Source organism: Pristis pectinata, chromosome 8 (assembly GCF_009764475.1).
Source record: "Pristis pectinata isolate sPriPec2 chromosome 8, sPriPec2.1.pri, whole genome shotgun sequence".
In the NCBI taxonomy this organism is placed as follows: domain Eukaryota; kingdom Metazoa; phylum Chordata; class Chondrichthyes; order Rhinopristiformes; family Pristidae; genus Pristis; species Pristis pectinata.
The window spans coordinates 56873568-56889177 of record NC_067412.1 but is presented as its reverse complement, the minus strand read 5'-3'; the positions used below and the strand labels follow the sequence as shown (position 1 = coordinate 56889177).

Genomic DNA, 15610 nt, shown 5'->3' with positions numbered 1-15610 from the left:
AGATTGGACCAAAGCTCATTGAAGTTTAGAAGAATGAGAGGTGATCTTATTTGAAACAAGACTTTGAAGAGGAGAGACAGGATGTATACCAAGAGGATGTTTCCTTTGGTTGAGATGTCTTGAACTAGAGGGCATCTTTTCAAAATAAGGAGTTTCCTCAGGAGATGAGAAATGCCTCCTCTCAGTTGGTCATGATCCTTTGGAATTCTCTGCCCCAGAGAGCTCTGGAGGTACAATCGTTGAATATATTCAAGGCAGAGATTGACAAACGCCTAAACACCGAACATTCGAGGGCTATGGAATGTGTTATCCATGTATGTCTCTTCCAATTTGTGGCATTTCCTGGGCACGTGTTTGACCAGAATACAAAAAGCAGTTTGGGTTTCCTACTTGGCACATGGTCTGCTTTCAACAGGACAAAGGAGGCTGATGTGCCTTCATTTACTTGAACAGACTTAAAAGCCTGACTTCACTTTCAAGTCAACACTTCATTGACATTGGGTTGTTTTACTATTTTAATAGGTCATATAATTGTTGCTTTCTTAGTTTAATATCTGTTAATATACTGAGCAACATCCTGCTTCATCCCATTATCTATGTACTCTTTTGAAGTTGCACTCAACTATAGTTATGGCCACTCTGAATATTTTGAATTTTTCTGTTTTGTGTCCAATGAAAGACCTCCCTGTATTCTCACACCACCAGCCAAAATGATTTGCAAGGAAAAAATGGTCAATGAATGCAAATATTAAACGTAATGCTTTGGAGGAAGGATTTAAGCTTGTCATTATAGACTTCAGGGCACTTTTTTTCTGAAGAAAATTGTAGGTGTTGTTTTGTTCTGGGACGGGGTTTCACAAAATATTACTTAGTTGTGTAATTGCAGGCCCTCAAGCGAAATACAACACATAGTTCGAGATGAGGATGAATTGAAGGAAGTAATGGATTTGCGCAAAATAGCAGCTCAATTACTGCAGCAGGAACCACAAACCAGGTATTGTGAATGTTTGTGCATCTGAATAAAATATTGGAAATGACAACCTTTTCGATGTAACAAAATTTGTAAGCCAACAATTGAATGTAGTTAAATTATGCAGCTTACTGAGGGTATGAAGTTGCTTAATACAGTGTTTATGAATGTCCTAAGCCCTTTAATTCTGACTTTCATTATTATATTGTTTAATTCAGTCACAGTTTGATATTTTTATTTCAGTAATACTGCAAGATATCAGAAATAGATTATCTGGGAAGGGTTTGTAGCAGACATAAATTTGTATCTATTAGGCTTTTTGTAAATTTTATTTGTAAAGGTGGTCAGAAATAGGGTTTTAAACATTATGGATTTCAAGCAGAAGTAGAACTATTAGTGAACCAAATTTGGCAACAATTCTCTGTTTCACCTTTTATGTGCTTTTGCTTTCTCTTCTCCCTGCTTTTCATTGTTCTTTTACTTTATTCACTTAATAAGCAGCCCACTTTCAAAGCTGCTGTACTTTGTTCTGTGTATTTCTAGAATGCCAAATATGGCATTTTTTTTAAATACTAAATACCTGGTCTTGATTTTTCACATGTCATTACTAATAACTTCCATATAATTTCAAAATACCTTTCTTACTTCCTTGTTTCTTGTTGGAATGATTGGTGCTCATGGTGTATGAGTACAGACGGAGGCCAGTAACTTTTAAAGCATCATTCAATGAAAACTTTATCCAGAGGAGAAGGGCAGCAGGACCAGGATCAAGGTACATTTATAGAACAACCAGAAATTTGAAAGTGGTTTTCTTGTACCAATGTATGAATATTTGTAAAACTTGCACTGGACAACTTTTCACTAGTTAGCATTCATAACATTGGCACCCAACTGTGCTCAAAATCTTGAGCTTTTGGAAAGTGATGTATTGGAGTGCAGTCATTGATTTTGAATACAAATATTTTGGCATATGTGCCATCCCGGTTTCTGCACTTTTATTAATCTATCATGCATAGTAAACAGTAATAGAGATCAAAATAGGAATAAATATACTATGTATGACAGAAACTTGTTTAAGATGGCAAACTTCTTGGCCACAAGTTTGCCATCTCCTTGGCTGCATGCTACCGATTCCTAAAGTTCCAAATCCCTTTAGGATTTAGTTTCCCTTTTGTTTCTGGGGTCAGCATGCTGAATTAATGTCTGCTTGCTACCACTTTAGTAAAGAGCTGAGGCTAGTTCCCTGCTTTTCCAAACCAAAAGAAAATGCAGATGCTGAAAATCTGAAATAAAATCAGAAAATGGAGGTACTCAGCAGGTCAGGCAGTATCTATAGAAAGAGAAACACTAATATTGCAGGTCTGTGACCTTCCATCAGAATTATAAGAATGGATAAATGAGCATGTTTTAAAGGAGAAGGTGCCAAGAACAAAAAGCATCTGTGAAATTTTGGAGACCAAGGTTGCCCAGGTGACAACATGTGCTGTTGTTGGTGTCCTCAAAGAGAGGATGTATGCTTGTTAATGGTTGATATGTCTGAAAAAGTGAAAGTAAAGGGAGATGAAAACAGGCAGTAGAGAGAGAAGATAAAGTGCTAGGACTTGTAGATGCCGAAAACAGCAGTTGCTAGAAATTGGAATTGAAGGTATTTTCAATATCAAGTTGCATCAGATTTCTAGCAACTGTTATGTTCTGCTTCTCACAGTTCCACTATTTTTCCTCTCTATTACCCTCTTTTATTATCCTCTTTACATTCCTCCAGACAAATCATCTGTAGTTAATAATAAACATTCTTTCCCTTATCTCAAATGGCACCCAACAGCAGTTGTGTTCCCGAACAATCTTGGTTTCTACCTATCGCAGATCTCGCCAATGTCACCACCTCTTTGTCTCTCTGTAACTTAAAACATGCTTTATTTTTTCTAGTTCCAATGAGAGGCTATTGACTGAATCATTAGCTCTTTTTTTCTCCACAGATGCTGCTTGACCTACTGAGGTTCTTAAGATTTGCTGTGTTTATTCCTTCACTTCCATTGACATTAATTGAGCTCGACCCTTTCCACAGTTCATAGATTGATCTTCACACTAGTGTTCAGAACTTTTATTTAGCTATGGAAATGTCAAATTATCCCGTGTTTCCAATCTTATAGCTATAATATGAGAGCAAAATTTTTCTCCCAAATATCTGTAGTTCAGCTGGAAAATTGTAGCTCTAGTTATATAACTGCCAGCTCACAAGTATTGTTTTGCACCTGAAACCCCAGATCTACATTAAACATTTTCAGCTGATCAAGTTTATGCCCATTGTATTTTTTCTTATTCTTCAGATAGAATAGCTTTGAAAATAGAATATGTAGTTAAAATAACAGAATTCTGAAATGATGCAAAGGATATGGTTTTAGATACTGAAACTTCTGACAAAATTGATTCAATGCTTAAGTTAGGCTTTTCAAAAATCTACTTCTTCAGTTTTTTTCACTGCTCCAAGACTTTCACTGAAATCAGTCCATTTGCCTGTATTGCCTCTTGAACTTTAGCAACTGATCTTTCTGCCTTATATTTTAATGTCATCTGTAGACTTTCAGATTCCTCCTATTTTCTTTAAACTTGCTCAAGGAATATGGGATCACCTTACTTATAGATTTTCATTAACGTTGATGACCATAGTTATTTGAGCATAATTAGTTGTAAAATTATTGTTTATTGGCACCACCTCATGGTAGTCTTGTAAGTATTTGATGTTGACATACATGATGTTTAAAATGTATGAGTTGATTTTAAAATAAGCATGCTGTAAAGCACACCATGACTTGTTTGTTGTTACAGGTTTACTGTAATAGAAAATCAAAATACTCTTCCATGTAAAAATGGTCAGAAAGCTTGAAATGCTTGGATAGGTCAGGATTCTCACGTGCAGAGGAAAATAGTTTGACATTGACTCTAATTTGAGCTGTTTATATTTTCTGAATTCTTAGTCAAATACCTAGTTTAAATATATCATTTTAAGTGTGAGGGGTTAGAAAAATAGGAAAGTGAGCAACTACAAAAACATTTGTAATAAATGAACAATCAGTGTCCTTCACCTCCTTTAAACTGTTGCTTCTTGATAAATTAAACTAGTCCATTTATATGAAACTATATTTCTTGCAGTAGTTCTCATAGTGAGCCAAGGGAAAAGGAAAAGTGAATTTTGAGTTTGTTAATATATTTGCTTTTCACCTTTCATTTTGCAGACTGTTGGCGCACTCATCAATAAGTGGAAGGGACAAGAAGAAAAAAACATTGGAATCAAATAGGTATTTTTAATCGTTATTCTGTATTGCATGTCTGGCCTTCCTCCACTCCCACACATGGTCACCATTTGGGTTTCAGTTCTGCTTTGTTGATCCAAGTACTTAAGTCCATATCTAAAACTGAAATTCAATTTATAAGTTTACTGAAGCAATACAAACTGGCACTGGTTTCCTATAAATTTCGTCCCATCTAAACAAACATCATGCAGTATTTAGGATTTTGGCTATTAAACATATTACTTTTGTAACAGTTTTTATGTGTTCCCAGGTTCATACAGCAGAAGTCTAATACAGTACAAATATGTTTAAATTTGAACTCTTGTCTCCTCTCATCTCAACTATTTTCAAGTTATTTGCCCCATGGTTATCCCTTAGGCCTGGAAGCTCCAGTTTATTTAAGTTCTTTTTATGCCCACCAGGAACTGTGCTAGCGCTTCCAAAATTCTCCACACAATCAGCAGCAGTAACGTTTCTTCCACATCAGATCTGAATTCTAAAATAAATCCCAGATGTGAAGTGATAGTGTTCTACTGTACTTCTCTTACAAATAGTTATGTACATTTTAAAAAAATTAGGTTGATTAATAGGGTAATAATCTGTGGAAACTGAAAATATTAGCATAGCCTAGAGTTGCTGTCCTTGGGATACAAAAAGGAGAGGAATGGTCAGAGTTCCTGCTCATTGCTTTCTATTGATCCTTGCTAGCAGCATGTTGCTTTTTGCAAATGCTAAATAAGGTGTGATGTGAAATTCCACAGTAGATGCCTGCAATTGATTTTAAGTATTCAGTTCAATTCACATAATTGACTAGATTTTTAAATGCATGTTAAAAATTTTGACTCTTATAGATGTAAATTAATGCTTGGGTCCTTGCACAAGGTACAATAAATCTGTCATATTTCCCTTAACTGTAATGAAAATTCCTTTTGAATTGGTTGATGTTTCAAAGTAAAAACACATGATCGGGAAGCATTGGTACTGATTTTATTGAAGCGGTATGCTTGTTTTTCTATGGGTGTGAGGTGTCAGGATAAATGTGTTGACCTGTAATTGTCCAGGAGTAGATGGAACTGTCGGCAGGAGCTTTACAGGATGTTTTGTTTCCCAGTTTAAAGTTTCTATGTGTACATTGCTGAAGGATGACCCTATTTTTAAAAATAAAATTAATTTGACACCTATAGTATCATTTAAGAAGCACTTGATAGGTACATGCAGGGGTGGGGCTTAGAGGGATGTGGGTCAAACACGGAATTGGGACTAGATGGGTGGGCACCATAGTCGGCATGGACTCGTTGGGCTGAAGGGCCTGTATTCATGCTGTATTGCTCTAAGACTCTATGACCTCTCTCACTCTCGATTGGTTGTACATAGCCCTAGAAGTGACTTAGAACCTTAAAGATATTAAAATAGAGTCTTAGTCACCCTCATACTGTCAATGCTGCATTCTTGTATGTTCTCAAAGCCACCATTTAGTCACTCAGGTATGTTTATGTAAGGGCTATTAATATATTAATGAGGTGGCCCTGCGTACAGTTGTATTCCACAGATAGTGCCTGATCTGCTGAGTGTTTCCAGGATTGTCTTATTTTTATGTCTGTTATTTTGCTTGTCAAAACATGACATACCTGTGGATGAACCCCCATTGACACCTAGCTACCAAGAATGCTTTCAATGAAATTGCATACAAATGCTAAATTTAAAAAAATTATGCTTTCAATAAACTACCTACATCAATAAAGTTATTTTTTAGAAATAAGCTTACATTCAGAGGCAATATTGCATGTATGTTAATATTACATTTAAGTGTGATGTTACATTTAAGTTTGCTTTCTTTCAGTAGATCAACAGATAAAGTAACTTCACCAGAATCACTGTTCAGCTGTCGGGTAAGATTCCGCACTGGTGTGTTTTTTGTTTTGGTGATACAATTCTGGTACCTTTTTTTTCTTTTTGTTGTGTTATTTTCAACATGGGTATATTAGTTATGTAAACTTCCCTGAGTTGCATGAATACTTCCTTGTCATTAGTTAGTTGGCTAGCTGTGATGATTTGACCAAATACTTTAGAAGCACCTTGCAGCAGCTCAGTACCTTTCTTTCATTACACCATCAGAGATGAAGATCAATTTATTCAAGCTAGATGTGTTTGATAACTACTGAGTATAGTAACCTTCCTCTACAGATAATAATTAGTTTGTAATGAGTAGGTGATCAGTGATGGGTCAGTTATAAATGTCATACTACTTGACAAAAATGTGCATTATAACTACAAATTGATATTAAAATAAAGCATTCCAGTTTCCTTGATTATTAATTCGAATATTACATGATGCAAAGTATGTACTCAGTTGTTCATCCTGTAAAATGATGCAGCTCCTCTAGATGTGTTCAAGAGTCAATGGAGCTGTCAACAGGAGTCAATAGCCTGGACTTTTTTCTATTTTGTATATGTGTATAGAAAGGTCCACGTTGTTTCCTAAATGACAACAGTACTTCTGATGTCACAGATTTTATCTGGAAAGATACAAAATTGTGCTTTGTGACTTAGATTTTTCAGATATTGGCTACTGTTTCCAATAGAATGAGAAACTGTAACAATTAGATATCTGAGAGAAAAAAATTGCAGACTTTTAATATTTTGATTAAATGGTTATTCTTTGAATTAAAAAAGAAATGATTGACGATGCATTGAAAATATATCCCACATAATCACAAAATGACTGGAGAGCTGAGGCCTACCAAATGACAAGTAATTGCTGCATATTACTGAGAGTTAAAAGCTCCACTTTTTATTTTAAATGTCAGCAAAAGGAAATTCTTGTTATTATCTCAAAATAGTATGTGGGAGGGTCAAAGTTTTATTGAAATTTTTTAATTCTTGGATTTACAAAATCACTGGAAAGCTAAATAAAACAAACAGAGAATAGATGGAGTAAGAAGTCCTGTCTTCACATGGAGGAAACATTTGTATTGTGTGGCACTACCATCATGCTAAATGGGATTTCGTACAAGATATTGTAGCTTAAAACTGAATATCTATGAGTGCAGTGGGCCTTCAACAGCAAAATTAAAGTTGTATTCTATCAATATCTATTACCTCAAGGTAAGGCACACCTGTATGTCATTACTAACCTTAATTCAATTCAGAAAATGTGCCTGGAGCAGCTAAAAATGAGGTGCCAATCCGTGGAAATTATAGCACGTAATTGTTAAGCAGTGGTAGTAGCAAGCAAAGCTAACTAATGCCAAAACAAACTGAAGTGGTCAAAAGAAACACTGGAGACAACAGATGCTGGAATCTGGAGCAAAAAGCAAACTGCTGGTGCAACTCAGTAGGTCAAGCAGCATCTATGGAGGGAAATGAACGTTCCATTTCAGGTCAAGACCATTCATCTGGACCAAAGCTCTGCAATCTACCACAAATACGTGAATGCTGGTGAATAGTTAAATGGCTAATGTGAAGAGAAGGCTTTGTGAACGTTCTAGACCTTAGTAATAGAAGAACCTAACACCTGCAAGCAAAAATTACAACTCCAACACTTGTGACCATCTTCAACCAGAGTGTTGAATAGAGGATCCTTTACAATTTTCCTCTGAAGTGCAAACTATTGTATAAGCCATTCTTCAGCCAATTTGATGGAAAAAGAGAAAATTGGATACTACAATGGTTGTGGGGCCCTATGACGTCCTGTCTGTTAACCAGAAGACATGCTCCAAAATCAGCTGTTCTTCTGTCAAGCTGTACTAGTACAGCTACAACCTACTGTGTGAACAGGTATAGCTTGAACACAAAGCTGGATAAATCCAATCAAGCCTATTACTTCTCAATCAGCCTACTGTCAATTATAAGGGCAGTGTCATTCAGAGGGCTTCTAAGCTGCACTTACTTGACAATGACCTGTTCACCTTTGCTGGGTTCTGACAGGACCATTTGGCTTCAGGCGTTAGTACATCCTTAGCACAAAATGACAAAGACTGAATTACAAAGTGAAGGTGAGGGTTCTGGCTTTGATATCAAGATGGTTTTTGACTGAGTTGGTATCAGCAAGACTATCAAAGATCATCAGAGGGAATACTCTCCACCAGGTAATAATGGATGGTGGAGGCCAGTCATATGAGCCCCAGGGCATGACTGCATGTTCCTTGGGAGAGTATTTTAGTTCCAATGACCATTTGCAGCTGCTCCATCAAAATGTCAGAAGTGGGGATGTTTGCTTCCTGTTTCAATGTTCCTTTCTATTTGCCATCTTATTTTGACATCTTCACAGCCGTGCTATCTGGCTAACTCTTATGGGCTGGGCTCAAGTACAAGATACCATTCATGGACTGTGAGCAGCAGGCATTGACCCTAATCTGATTCAACAGGAGACTGTCTGTCTAAGCAGCTGCCTTTGACGTTCATTGGCCTTATCTCTGAATTTCTTCATCAAAGTACTGGTTTCTCACAGTTGACTTGAAAATTAATTGCAGCAGTGCACAAACAGTGTAGGCTAGTGTTGTGAGAAAGGTTCTTTTGGTATCTTAAAGATAAAGGTCTGGACACACAGTCTTTGTAATTTAAAAATGGTTTATTAACAAAGACAAACGTGGGGACAGAATGAATGGGAACAGATGCACACTCACACTCTCAAGCAGGAGATCACGAATGTGGAGGGAAATCACGACAGGGGGTGAGGTGCACGCGCGCACACACACAATAACTGGGTACAAATGATCAAGGAATAAACAGTACAATGTTTGGACACCCTGATTCTGGACAAACATTGGCTCTTTGGTCTCGTGAGTCCTTAACTAACTGGCCTGAAGTAGTGCACAGCTTACCTCAACATTCTCGGAGACAGAAAGAGAAAGAGAACCACATATGCAGCACTTTTATACTGCTGGGGGGAGCTGGGTAGCCCAGCAAGGACAAAGGTGTTTAAACGGACCAATGGTAGATGTGCCCAGGAACAAAGGTGCTCGCACAGACCAATCCGAGTGGTCCAGCAAGGACAAAGGTGTTTACCTAACGGGGTGGAGCCAAACCTTGATTGACAGTGGTGTTGCTTTCAGTCATGTGCTCAATGGTGTCATCTCAGCCAGAGGGGTCAGTGTTGTCACGGTCACATGACAGCCATGACCTTTTACACTACAGCTAGACATCCTGCAGTGAACAACTCTCATCCTGACTCTCCAAAGGCTTTTCATCTGTGAAGCTGAAGCTTGGACTGTGGTAGAATATGCTGCACTTGCTTAGACAAGACTAATCCAAATCAGAATGCAAAAAGCTTGACATTATCCAGGGTAAGTCAACTCTCTTGATTAGCTCTTGATTCACAACCCTGGAAGTTTGCTCCCTCCATCACCAGCATAATGTGGCTGCAGCACATGCAAAATGCACTGCAATGATGTAGCAAAGATTCTTCAACATGATCTCCTGAGCCCCCAACCCAGAAAAATAAGGGAAGCAAGGACGCTGGAGCATCCTTGCCTGCAAGTTTTCTTCGAGTTCTGCACAATTCTGATTTGGAAATAGATAGCTATTCATTATCTCTAAACCAAAATTCTGTGTAGGCACCAGTGTCTTCCATACCCTCTGTCCCTTTCAGAGCTTGACAAGACTATAAGGAGTATCTCGCCTCTAACTTCCCAGGGTATGGAATTTTTAGTGAAGACAAGAGATATAAAAGAGGAGATGGCATTGCACTATTAGTCGAGGAATGAGTTACTTCAGTATTAAGATATGATATCTTTATTAGTCACACGTACATCAAAACACACAGTAAAATGCATCTTTTGCGTAGGGTGTTCTGGGGGCAGCCCGCAAGTGTCGCCAAGCTTCTGGTGCCAACTTAGCATGTCCACAACTTCCTAACCCGTACATCTTTGGAATGTGGGAGGAAACCGGAGCACCTGGAGGAATCCCACGCAGACACGGGGAGAACATACAAACTCCTTACAGACAGTGGCCAGATTGAACCTGGGCCGCTGGCACTGTAATAGTGTTACGCTAACCGCTACACTACTGTGCCTGCCCCCTAAGGGAGGATATCCTAGAAGGCCCCCCAAATGAGGCCTTGTGAGTAGAGATTAGGAACAAAAAGGGTGTTACTTGGCTGGGGAAATATTTTTATTTTCTCTCTGCTATTTGCCAGCATATCTGTTCTTCAATCTCCTCATGTTACAGGCCTCCTAATAGTCAGCAGGAAATTGAAGAACAGATGTGCTGGCAAATAGCAGAGAGAAAATAAAAATATGGTTATAGTACCCAGGAATTTCAGTTTCCTGAATATTAACTTGGGATTGCCTTCGCGTAAAAAGCTCAAACTGGGCAGAATCTTTGTGTTCAGGAGTACACAGTATGTAGATAGACCAATGAAGGAAAGGACATTACTGGAACCTTTGGGGAATTTAACTGGTCAGGTGGAGGCAATGTCAGTGGAGGAGCATTTTGGATATGGTGATCATAACTCTGTATACTTTGAAATGATTATGGAAAAAGATGGGATCAGGAATAATGGAATTGACTCAGAAGGACAATTTCATTAAAGTAAGATGAGACCTGGCAAAGCTGGACTGGCAGTATTTACTTACAAGTAAGTTTACATCTGCACAGTGGGAAGCACTCAAAGGAGAAATGGTGGGAGTTCAGGGCCAACGTGTTCCTCTGAGAGTGAAAGCCAAGGGTAACAAATACAGCAAACTCTGGATGTCAAGAGCTATCAGGGGGTGGTTAAAGAGAGGAAAGGAAGTATATGGCAAATAAACACAACTAATGACAGCGGAGGCCCAAAAGTGCAGGGGGGTGTTTAAAAAGGAAATTAAGAAGGGTCATGAAAGTGCACTTGTGGACAGGATTAAAGTAAATCCAAAGTTGTTATGTAAGTATATTGAGGGCAAAAGAATAACCAGTGAAAGAGTAGGGCCTGCTAGGGACTACAGCAATCTGTGCGTGGAACCAGAAGGTATAAGTGAAGTCCTGATTGATTTTGTTTCATGGGTATCCTCAAAGGAAACTGACTTTGTCGTTGGAAAATTCAGTGATGGGAAGGTAAAATTCTAGTGCAAGTCTCCATAACTAGGAGTCATTCAATGCCCTAATGGTTTTAAAGCTGGATTAATCCCCAGGACCAGATGAGATTTATTATAGGCTGCTTTGACAGGCAAGAGAAGAGATTACTGGGTCTAATCAGTTTTAAATTAACACTGGATGTGAGTGAGATATCAGATGATTGGAGGACAGCAAATGTGGTCCCCTCCAAGTAGGGGCAGCAGGGAAGAACCTAGCAATTACAGGCCCATGAGCTTTGCATCAATAGTAGGAAAGTTATTGGAAAAATTTCTGAGGGACAGGACTAATGATCACTTGCAAAATCAGGTACTAATCAAAGATAGCCAGCATGGCTTTGTCAAGGACAAATCCTGTCTGACCAATCTGAATTTTTTTTAAAGAGATAACAAAGTGTATTGATGAGGGTAGTGCAGTGGATGTGGTGTACGTAGACTTCAGTAAATCCTTTGACAAGGTACAACATGAGAGACTGGTCCAAAAGGTTAAGACCCATGGGATACAGGACAGATTGATAAATTGGATCCAAAATTGGCTTGGCAGTAGAAGATAAAGTGTTGATTGTAGAGGGTTGTTTTTGTGATTGGATGCCTGTGACGAATGGTGTTCCACAGGGATCTCTGCTGGGGTCCTTGCTGCTTATAATATATGTGAATGATTTGGATGTGAATATAAGAGGGCATGATCAATAAATTTGCAGATGGCACCAAGATTGGTGGAGTTGTAGATGGTGTGGAGGGTAGCCAGGATACAGGATAGAACATAGAACACTACAGCACAGTACAGGCCCTTTGACCCACAATGTTGTACTGACATTTTATCCTGCTCTAAGATCTATCCAACCCTTCCCTCCTACATAGCCCCCTATTTTTCTATCATTCATGTGTCTATCTAAGAGTTTCTCAAATGTCCCTAATGTATCTGCCCCACAACCTCTGCAGGCAGTGCATTCCACGCACCCACTATGCCCTGTGTGTAAAAAAAAAGACACTTACCCCTGACATCCCCCTTATACCTATCTCCAGTCAACTTAAAATTATATCCCCTCGTGTTAGCCATTGTTGCACTGGGAAAAAGTCTCTGACTATCCATTCGATCTATGCCTCTTATTATCTTGTACACCTCTATCATGTTACCGCTCATCCTCCTCTCCAGAGAGAAAAGCCCTAGCTTGCTCAACCTATCCTCATAAGACATGCTCTCCAATCCAGGAAACATCCTGGTAAATCTCCTCTGCACCCTCTCTAAAGCTTCCACATGCTTTCTATAATGAGGCGACCAGAACTGAACACAAAACTCCAAGTGTGGTCTAGCCAGAGTTCTTTAGAGCTGCAACATCACTTCACGGCTCTTGAACTCAATACCTTGACTAATGAAGGCCAACACTCCATACGTCTTTGTAACAACCCTATCGACCTGCGTGGCAACCTTGAGGGATCTATGAACGTGGACCCCAACATACCTCTGTTCCTCCACACTGCCAAGAGTCCTGCCATAAACCTTGTATTCTGCCTTCAAATTCGATCTCCGAGGTGTATCACTTCACACTTATCTGGGTTGAACTCCATCTGCCCCTTCTCAGTCCAGCTCTGCATTCTATCAATAAATACCCTGTGGTAACCTACAGCAACCTTCTATACTATCCACAACACCACCAACCTTTGTATCATCAGCAAACTTACTAACCCAGCCTTCCACATCCTCATCCAAGTCATTTATAAAAATCATAAAGAGCAGGGGTCCCAGAACAGATCCCTGCAGAACACCACTGGTCACTGACCTCCAGGCAGAATACGATCCATCTACCACCACCGTCTGTCTTCTATGGGTGAGCCAATTCTGAATCCACACAGCCAAGTTTCCCTGGATCCCATGCCTCCTGACTTTCTGAATAAGCCTTCCATGAGGAACCTTATCAAACGCCTTACTAAAATCCATGTACTAAAGGTACTAAATTCCATGATATTGCTATGTTGGTGAAATGGGCTGAGAAACAGCAGATGGAGTTTAATCCCGATCAATGAGATGTATGTTGGGAGTACTAATCAGGCTAGGGCATGCACCACAAAATGAGGGATCACAGGGAGTATTGAGGAACACTGGGACCTTGGTGTTCAAGTCCGAAGTCCTTGAAGTGGCAGAACAGGTAGATAATGTAACTAAGAAAAGGCATATGGGATGCTGGCTTTCATTAGTTGGGGCATTGAATACATAAACAGGATGGTTGTGCCTCAACTTTAAAACCTTGGTATTGCATGCAGTTCCAGTCACCATGCTATCGGAAAGATGTGATAGCACTGAAGAGAGTGCAGAGGAGATTCACCAGGACATTGCCTGGGATGGAAGGTTTCAATTATGAGGAGAGACTGGAGAGGCTAGGTCTGTTTTCCAGGGTCCAGATTAAGAGGGGGCATAATTGAGGTATGTAAAATTATGATGGGGACATATAGGGTAGATTGCAGGAAACTATTCCCCATATCAGTTGTAGATCAAACTAAAGGACATGGGTTTAGGGTAAGGGGCAAGAGATTTAGAGGGGATCAGATGGGCTCTTTTTTTTCACCCAGAGAGTGGTGGAAGCAGAGTTGCTGACAGCAATTAAGTGACTAGAAGAGCACTGGAATTGTCTAGGCATAAAGGTTATGGGCTAAATGTTGGAAGATGGATGAATACAGATGGGCACCCACTTGTCAGCATGGACGCAGTGGGCCAAATGGCCTGTTTCCATGCAGCATAATTCTATGACTCGATGACATCTATGATTTAAATGTATATCTTTTAGTGATCTGAATATTGATTGCATCTCTATTACAAATCACTTAAACTACTTCCTAGACATTTAAATTGCTGTCAGTTTGCAGATCTTCAGTTTAGTCCTAGTTGTCGCATATGAGCGTTCTGCAGATTGTTCATTTAGGCTTGATGTATTTCTTGAGTAGGCTGGCTAGTCTGACTCCTCCTCCGATTGCAGCTGTGCTGATTGATAATTCCTGTTCTTTGTCCTCATTTTCCAGTAATGTTGACGCATGATCAGCTCCTTGATTGGACCCTGCTGTTGTAATATTTTAATTATAAACTATACCATCAATATCTGGTATTTTCATTGTTATCTTCTCTGAAAAGTTTTGCCTTTGATAAATCTAAGACCCAAGTTCATCTATATGTTGAGAACTGCTGCTTGATGTAATACTGACTCACACAGTTCTAGGTTCTTGTGGTAACTTTCCATAGCTGCACTTTACATTTTCTCTGATTAAGTGGAGAAATAAAGCTATTTGTATCCCAGAAGGATAATTCTATACTTAAAGCTCCTTACCTAATAGCACTACAATATTCAAAAAGGACTTTCACCAACACTTTCTAAGGCATTTAAGCATGAGCATTAAATTTTGATGATGATACCCTATGGTGATATAACAACATGTGCTAATTCCCAGTGTTTCACAACTATAGTCTCCAAATGATATTCTAATAATGGCAACCTGATAGGGAGTATAATGTGCATTGTGAATTCTGCCAGCTCCATTATGATCCCAGGAACATCTTCCCCTCTTCTTTCTGCATTTCACAGGGACCAGTTACTTTGTGACTCTTTGGTCCACTCTTCTGTTCCCACCCACTGCTCTCTTGTCCCATGACATGCAACCAGAGGAGAAGCCACATCTGTCTGTTCACCTCTTCCTTTCCCACAATCTAGAGACCCATTCATTCCAGATGAAGCAGTGATTCGCTTGTACTTCATCTAATCTTGTATACTGCATTCACTGGCCATTTCTACATCAGAGAACCCAAATGTCAGTTGGGTAATTACTTTGCAGAACACCTATGCTCAATCCACAAGAGTGACCCTGAGCTTCTGGTTGCCTGTCATTTTAATTCACCATCCCACGGACATCTGTCTGTGGCATCCTGCACTGTTAGAACAAGGCCTAATGTAAGCTCAAGGAACAACACCTCATTTTTCTGCATTGATTTCAGTTTAACCACCCAGTTCCATCCAGCTGTCGCCCACACACTTATCCCACAGGGCCTCTGTTTCTATCTTCACTTCCCTCTACCTCCTCCACCTGGCTCCTTCAGCCCTTATTTTTTTCCTTCTTTGTCTGTTTCCACCTATCAACTCCAGTCTCCCAACTCCACTGCTCCCCCCTTCCCCCAACTGGCTCCATCTGCCCATCATTCCACCTGGGTCACCTATCACCTACTGGCTCCTGCTTCTCCCCTCCCCTCTCCTTTATATACTGGCTATCCTCTCTCTACTTTCAGTCCTGATGTAGGATCTTGACCCAAAACATGAACC

The 15610-nt window shown here is 39.5% G+C and overlaps 1 protein-coding gene across 1 annotated transcript in view; it reads left to right on the top strand.

The window, feature by feature from the left end:
* Window positions 1-15610, top strand: part of lrch2 (leucine-rich repeats and calponin homology (CH) domain containing 2) — a 141628-nt gene that overhangs the window by 88858 nt on the left and 37160 nt on the right. The window contains 4 exon segments of the mRNA XM_052021069.1: window positions 887-994; window positions 1665-1742; window positions 4204-4266; window positions 6104-6149. Of these exon segments, the coding sequence (XP_051877029.1) occupies window positions 887-994; window positions 1665-1742; window positions 4204-4266; window positions 6104-6149 (295 nt within the window).